This window comes from Macadamia integrifolia, chromosome 9 (genome assembly GCF_013358625.1).
Source record: "Macadamia integrifolia cultivar HAES 741 chromosome 9, SCU_Mint_v3, whole genome shotgun sequence".
NCBI lineage: Eukaryota > Viridiplantae > Streptophyta > Magnoliopsida > Proteales > Proteaceae > Macadamia > Macadamia integrifolia.
Window position 1 is genome coordinate 24,640,027 of NC_056565.1, and position 7,326 is coordinate 24,647,352.

At 36.0% G+C, this 7,326-nt stretch overlaps 2 protein-coding genes across 2 annotated transcripts in view; both read left to right on the plus strand.

Moving 5' to 3' along the window:
* LOC122089649 (protein ALP1-like) overlaps positions 1-204 on the plus strand; it is a 4,930-nt gene extending 4,726 nt beyond the window's left edge. Inside the window, exon 6 of the mRNA XM_042659363.1 lies at positions 127-204. Coding sequence (XP_042515297.1) covers positions 127-204 — 78 coding nt within the window. The remainder of the gene's footprint in view (positions 1-126) is intronic.
* Positions 205-2,440: 2,236 nt separating this feature from the next.
* On the plus strand, positions 2,441-4,324 carry LOC122088329 (pirin-like protein). The gene is made up of 6 exons (XM_042657561.1): positions 2,441-2,824; positions 2,999-3,048; positions 3,136-3,203; positions 3,299-3,361; positions 3,460-3,563; positions 3,667-4,324. Exons 1-6 carry the CDS (start codon positions 2,574-2,576, stop codon positions 4,160-4,162), a joined length of 1,032 nt encoding a protein of 343 aa, XP_042513495.1. The 5' UTR covers positions 2,441-2,573; the 3' UTR covers positions 4,163-4,324.
* The last annotated feature ends 3,002 nt before the right edge of the window (positions 4,325-7,326 follow it).

The window sequence follows — 7,326 nt, forward strand, 5'->3', positions numbered from 1 at the left end:
ATAGTCCTTAAGACCTTGAAAATATAAAACCTGCAAAAAGAGAGTAAAACCCAAGGTAGCTCCATTCTAAATATGTAAAATGCATGTTTTACTACCCTAGATTTCACACATAAATGTGCTCATCAGATACCTTATGAGCCCCATATCTCATTATGTGAGACAGCAGAAGCTGGAATATGCACTTTTGGTGTCATGCTGAGTTAATAATTCTAATGGAGTTAAACGCTATGTTGAAATAAACTTTAAAAATTTTATCAAAGTAGAAGAAAATTCCGATAAATAGAAGAGGATGTTATGCTTGAATTTTGATTTTAGATTCTCAATCCGCACCATATCCTATTTATCTTACAACCGAATCATCAAATTACCCCTCCATGTCAGATTTTTTTTTTTTCTGACAAAAGGGCATATATTTTGGCACAATGATTGGCTGGCAGCTTGCAAAGATCATCACAAGTCCAATGATAGGTGTTTAAACTCCCCCAATACAGTAATCAATAATAATACTAGTAGTTGTAGTTTGATTTTGAATAAGTGGGTCTTTCAGGCTCTTTGTTGGACCCTTTGTGTGGTTCTTTGTCTGGCCCTTTGCGGATCTTTGTCTAGATTACCAAAAAAGAGTTTTTATCTGGCCCTCAGTTGCTCTTGCACACATATGACCATGGTGGTCCTCATGGCTCATACCTTGCACATACATAAAGAAATAAAATTAAAAGTCTATTCAAAAACATTACTAAACCATAAACATTAAATACTCCCCTTGGCAGGAATAAGAACATTCAAATCAAACTTCAATAGCCATGCTTGATAAGGACTAAGGACGCAAGGGAGATCGGATCATGTAATATTCACACCTCTGTTCCTTGTGTCTGGTAAGAGAAACCCATTATGTATATAATCTCATTATCTTCCCTTTTAATTAACTTCTTGAGCAAGCTGTGGGTTCCTGGATTGGTGGACCTGAAATAAATTCATGGTTTGCACAATCATATTTGTCATGTGACAGACTGACAGGTTGGATATGAACAAATAAGCTCCAAGATTCTTTGCTTATATGTGTTTATCAAATAAAAAAAACAGCATATTTTTATGTCAAGTTCCAAGGGTAAAACTAAGCATTGAAAAATTAAGAGATTCAATAGTGGTTGCAGTACCAATAAGTAAATGTACATAGGCATGTGTGGTCGAGATATGGGAGAGTATTATCTGTACAAGCGGCATAGAGGAATGCACCAATGAAATGTCATAAGACACTATCATATATTAGGGAGCTACAATACCATTTCATGTGAAGAGAAGAGAGATAGACATGTACAAAGGTGTTAGCATACCCTACCTTGATGGCTTAGAGAACCTTCTCCCTCAAGATATATATTAATATGTGTTATTGACTTAGACTCTAAAATTTAGACCATATCCTCTCTATCCAAACGGTGAAAATAACCATATTATTTTGGGTATCAAATGAATGGTTTGATTTGATTATGATTGGTACAAATCTATTTTTAGCATACATTGATTTGGACTGAAGTCTGTAGTGTACGATGTCTTGTATTCCATCGTAATTTAATCCAAGGAGTACTGGTGCAAGCCCCCTGAACAAAACGAAGGTCCCACTCGTAAACCTGTGTGCATTGTTTGTTCTTGTTTTTTCATTACCTTTTGCATAACTCTTAAGATTGCGTTTCTATCGCCAAACCTTCAAGCATAAATTTGGTATTAGTTTCATGGTTATATTTGGCTGGCTTAACGGGCTCTTCTAAATATAATGTTGGGTTGGAACCAGTTCAATTTTATGTTTTTATTGGGTTTTCCTAATAGACTCTAATGATTTGTTATCAAGTTGGTACACGTTTTTATCAAATGATTTTATTTTAAGAGAGGGTTTCCAATGGGATTAGGGGAACATACATGGAAGTATCAATAGTGGTGAAATTTCATGAATACAAAAAATTCTGACTTTATTGATACTCCATGTGTCCTATGATTGGCTCCTGCAGCGGACCATGTCGCACTACTAAATAGCTCTCTCAAAAACAAAAAGAAAAAGAAGATGAATAACACTAACTGGTCATGATTCTTACACCCTCCAATAGAGGAGCACACTTGGGTATCTAATAAAGAACACACAAGGGCCAGGGGGGATTTCATTTTCATGGCAAGACCCTGTGAGAGGGCGTTGGAACAGGGCCACTTAGCCGCGTTCCCCAAAGTCCAACCCACCCCCAAAATGTATGTAGCCAGATGCCTAAGTCATCATGACGTGAGAGTGACGTCTCATCATGGTCAAGCTGGTTGATTGCCAGGATATCCTACGTCATCATGACATGAGAGTGACATCTTCATCATTAGTCAGTGGTCTTCCCAACTCTTATCAAAATAAAAAAGATAAAAATAAATAAAACCCTTCCCCTCGCTTCATCCATAGCTCTTCGTGACATATTTTTCATTCTCTTCCATTCTGTTCTACGTACGTTAATCTTCAAGTCTTACCTTTGGTTGTTTAAATATATGTCAAAGTGAAGGAGCAGATCATCATCGCATTCGCAAACCCGCAACTAGAAACGTTTCATATGAAATTGAAATCTATATGTCATCGGTATCTGCCTAGGCTTTCCCCAATCAAGTTCAACTTATTTGTTCTTTTCTGTTTCATTTGTTGGGCATTAATCTTCCACTCTTTTCTACCCAAGATCAATAGTAACATGTCTTCAAGTAGTGATCAATCCTCTGTTCTTAGCAAACCCAGATCGGTTGTGAAAAGGGTCATTCCCAATGCTCAAAGTGAAGGAGATGGAGCTGTTGTTAGAAGAAGCATTGGAAGGTTTTCATTCTCTCCCATGCCATAATTCCTCTCTTCTTCTTTTTTTGTTGTTTTCCCTTTTCTTGATCCACGACTTGTGTTTCCTGCTTTTGGGTTCTGGGGTCTATATTTTGATCATTTCTCATCATCTGGATGCTAACTATTGGTATCTTTTTATGGGTTTTTTGGTTTCAGTATGCAATTGAATCGTTTGGATCCATTCCTCTTGTTAGATGAGTTCACTGGTAGGTTTTTCTTCTTCTGTGGTTTTTGTAATATATCAATTTTCAATCAGAAATTACAGAATCTTATTAAGGTATTGGTTTTTGCAGTTTCCCATCCTGCTGGATTCCCTGATCATCCTCATAGAGGTTTTGAGACTATCACTTACATGTTCGAGGTATGTTCCCTAAGGTCCCCATTCATTTATGGAAATGAGTTTGTGTGGAGTTTTAATTATGAGAAACTGAATCTGTGGTTGTTCATGGATTGCAGGGAGCTTTCACTCATCAAGATTTTGCTGGAAACAAGGGCACAATCAGACCTGGTGACGTACAGGTATTGATTTTGGTCAATTACTAAATAGCACCCTCTCCAGAATTGCTATTTGATGTATTGGGTCTCATTCTGTATTATTCTCATGCTTTGTTCTTCAGTGGATGACTGCTGGTCGGGGTATAGTTCACTCAGAAATGCCTGCAGGGGATGGGGTCAGCAAAGGATTGCAGCTTTGGATCAATTTGTCATCTGAAGACAAAATGTAAGCAAAAAAAATAAATCCCATCGACTGATGTCAATTCAATCTTATATTTCTTTTTGTGTACATCCAAAATTAGTTTTTGAAACCAATTTTTCATCCGCAGGATTGAGCCCAGATACCAAGACTTGCTCAAGGAAGATATCAAGAGAGCAGAGACAGATGGGGTTGAGGTCAGAATCATAGCAGGAGAAAGCATGGGCGTCAAGTCTCCAGTATTCACAAGGACACCAGCAATGTACCTTGATTTCACCCTGAAACCTGGATCCGAATGGCATCAAAGCATCCCCGAGTCATGGAATGCCTTTGTGTATATGATTGAAGGAGAGGGTGTGTTTGGATCCTCAGATGCATCACCAGCAGAGGCTCATAACCTCTTGGTCTTGGGTTCAGGGGATGGGCTTAAAGTGTGGAACAAGTCAAGCCAGCCACTCAGATTTGCTTTGATTGGAGGGCAGCCTCTGAATGAACCCATTGCTCAATATGGACCCTTTGTGATGAACACTAAAGCTGAGATCCAGAAGACCTTTGAGGACTATCACTTCCATAAGAATGGCTTTGAAAAGGCTAGGCAGTGGAGATCTGAACGAGTCTCAAGATGAATTTGAGCTTGTGCATATATAATTCAAAAGCAGGAAAATGTACTCATTAAATTCTATATTTAAATTTTAGTATTTTGGTTTCAATTGAGGTTGATAACAAGTAGATTCCTTAAATGTATTCTCACTTTTCTCTCTTATTACACTAAGAATAGGGCCTATGCAATTTGAAGGATCTCCAATTCCATTCCTTATATGGCAACATAAAGCCTTGAACATGGTAATTAATTCAATGCTTACACAAAATGTTATTGATGGTACAAATTGTTAAAAACTAATATTTTGTAACAATTGTTATGTGGGCAAGAATCTAAGAGTAACACAAGCAAAGGTGAAAAAACTAGGCTGGCTTCCATTGGATGTTGAAGGGTATGAGGCTAACATTCCATTTTAAGAGGTGGTCCATAAAATGAAATGAACTGGGTCATATCAAATTATTTGACCACTTCATAACACCAACAACATAGCTCAGCCTCATCCCAACTAAATGGGATAGGCGGCTACATGGATCCGAGTTAGGAAATAATTTAGCCGCTTCATATAATCTAAATTGCAATATGAAATACTTCACCCAAAAAAAAAAAATTTTTTTGCATGGATCTAATCATTCAAAATCTGTGACAAAAAAATCATGAGAAATATTTTATATATATATATTTTTTTTAATGAAGATGAGAAATAGTGTTGTGCATTGGGGTGAGATCAAATTATATAACCAAATCATATAATCTAAAGTGCAATATGAAATGGGTCAAATCATCAAATATCTGTGACAAAAAAAAATCATGAGAAATACATGTTGGGAACTTATTATCTATACTTCCTATCTCTCCTTGCCTCTATTAACTCAGGCACATTCGATTAATCTCCTAGGATAGCTACATAGTCTTTATAGAGTTTTCTCCACATTTGAAACAAGAGGATGAACTACATTTCTAGGTTTGGAATATTTTTTTTTTTTAACTTCACTCCAACATCTTTATAAATGCAATTTTTCATTATTTTTAGTTATATTTTTCTCAAACGTAATGACTTGTTACCATACGGCAAATATTGTTTCATTTCTTGCCATTTTCAAGCTCCTTCTAATATTATGCCAGCTATTTACAATGATGAAGAAAGCCTTTTCTATTCAGCTAACAACAATGAGAAGGGAAAAAAAGGATCGAAACAATTTGGACGTGAACTGCTGGGATGTTTTCATCGGATCAATGATTTACCATAACCTAAAATCAGGTAATTCTTTTACTTGTTTCCTCTCTAGATTTTCTTAATAAATTTATAATATCTTGAAGGGATTGTGTTATAAGAGACTATTGGGGCCCAGACTCATACATGATCACACTTATTTAAGCAATGAAAAATGAGATGTCTACAGATTGATATCTAAACACTGCAAAAAAGTTCTCCCTGTTCCTTATTTGGGTCTTTGACCTGGAATCCAATCACGATTGAAGTTGTTTAAGAGAAGAGGATTTTTCTTTCAGATGGTCAAAGTCAGTCTTTCACTCAAAATTGTAGATTTTCAATGCGGGTGAAAAATGTTGATACATGATAATTGAACCTCAGTACTTGAAATACTTAAATATACATTACCCTGTTTTCTGATTAGCAATTAAAAACTTAGGTTCTTTTCTGTAAAGTAGCTAGAAAAAGGGAAGGCCTGATGTAATCTAAGCCTGCTGATTGGGTGGATTCCAGTTCTACCTTTCTCCCATCTATCATCTTATCATTCTATCATGTACAGGTCAGAAAGTCTTAATCTTTAAACCCTAGGTTGTGCTGTCTAACACATTCTTCTATTTTCAGGTCTCATACTGATTAAGTACTAATATATATAATGTCGTGACAACTATGCTCCAAAGCCAACAACCTCAGATTTCATTTCTGAACTGCCATTGGATATGATTTTTGTTGAGGCATATGATAATCGTACTGACGGAGGATTATATGATGATGATGGAGTTGAATCTATCGCTGTTTTGAATTGGATCAGAGATCTTCATTGGCAGTGAGGCTCATTGATTGGATGTTCCACATTAAAAGTAACGCCATGAATGAATATTGCAAGTTAGGATAAGGGTAAACCCCAGTTACACACAGTGACCATCTAACCCATGAGATAATCAAATCAGCGGAGTGTAGCAATGCTTCCCAATCTTAGCATCCTTAATCTTCTCCATGCATGAATTGTAGTTTCCAACTAATAAAGTCCCAATCATTCGTTTACCATAAATTCAGACTGAAATTCGACTAGGATTGATGGAATAAAAGAAATTATTTTATTAGTTTCATAATTTTGCCTCCATTTGAGCAGTGAGTAAGAAATTGAAATAAGAGCAATTTCATACCATTTTGATGAATTCTTTATAGCAAGAAATATATATATATATATATATATATTTTATCTTGCTGATTTTCCTCTATCTAATGTTAATTTTTTATCTTAACCAAAAGAGTTAAGGTTGTAATTGGTATGCATTTCCTTTACCCAAAAAAAAAAAAAATTGGTATGCATTTCCATTCTCAAAACCATAATGTATTCTTAGTTTAAAATGTGAATATCGTTTGAATACATGTTTAGTGAAAATGTATTCTTCATTTCAGAATGTTTAACCATTTCATTGAACACTTTGTAGGCTATCACTGAAAGAAAGTAAGATAACAACTTAAATTGAACCAGTGAACCACCGGTCCAAGAACTGAACCTAATTACCTTAAAACAACTTAATTTGATCCGTCAACTATAAAAAAAAAAAAAAGCAACGTGCATTTGGAATAGTATTGCATCCATCCTTCCTATCCTTAAAAAACGGTTGGTATAAATCTAGGGAATGGTCAATCTTCGTACTTCTGGTTTGACCCTTGGATACCAACCATCCTGACCATTGTATACCGCGGAACCCCCCCCCCAATGTGCCCAAATTTTCTTGTTGACAATGTTATTGTTCATATGGATGGAATATGATATTCTTCAACAACTTTATCCGCACTCATGTCGTAAATGAAGTAATCAAAATCCCTATTCTTTCTCAAACTGATAGTTGGTGTTGCACCTTATCTGATGATGGCACCTTTCTACACGCATTGTTGCAACTATCTAACTCCTATTCTCAACTGGTTCGGGTTAATGGAGACCCCTCTATCTCCCTACCCTTTAAGTGGTG

Coding starts and splice junctions, on each gene's coding strand:
- LOC122088329 (XM_042657561.1), top strand. CDS start 2,574: ATGAAATTGAAATCTATATGTCATCGGTATCTGCCTAGGCTTTCCCCA. Junction 3,049..3,135: donor CTTGTTAGATGAGTTCACTG/GTAGGTTTTTCT, acceptor TGGTTTTTGCAG/TTTCCCATCCTGCTGGATTC. Junction 3,204..3,298: donor CTATCACTTACATGTTCGAG/GTATGTTCCCTA, acceptor CATGGATTGCAG/GGAGCTTTCACTCATCAAGA.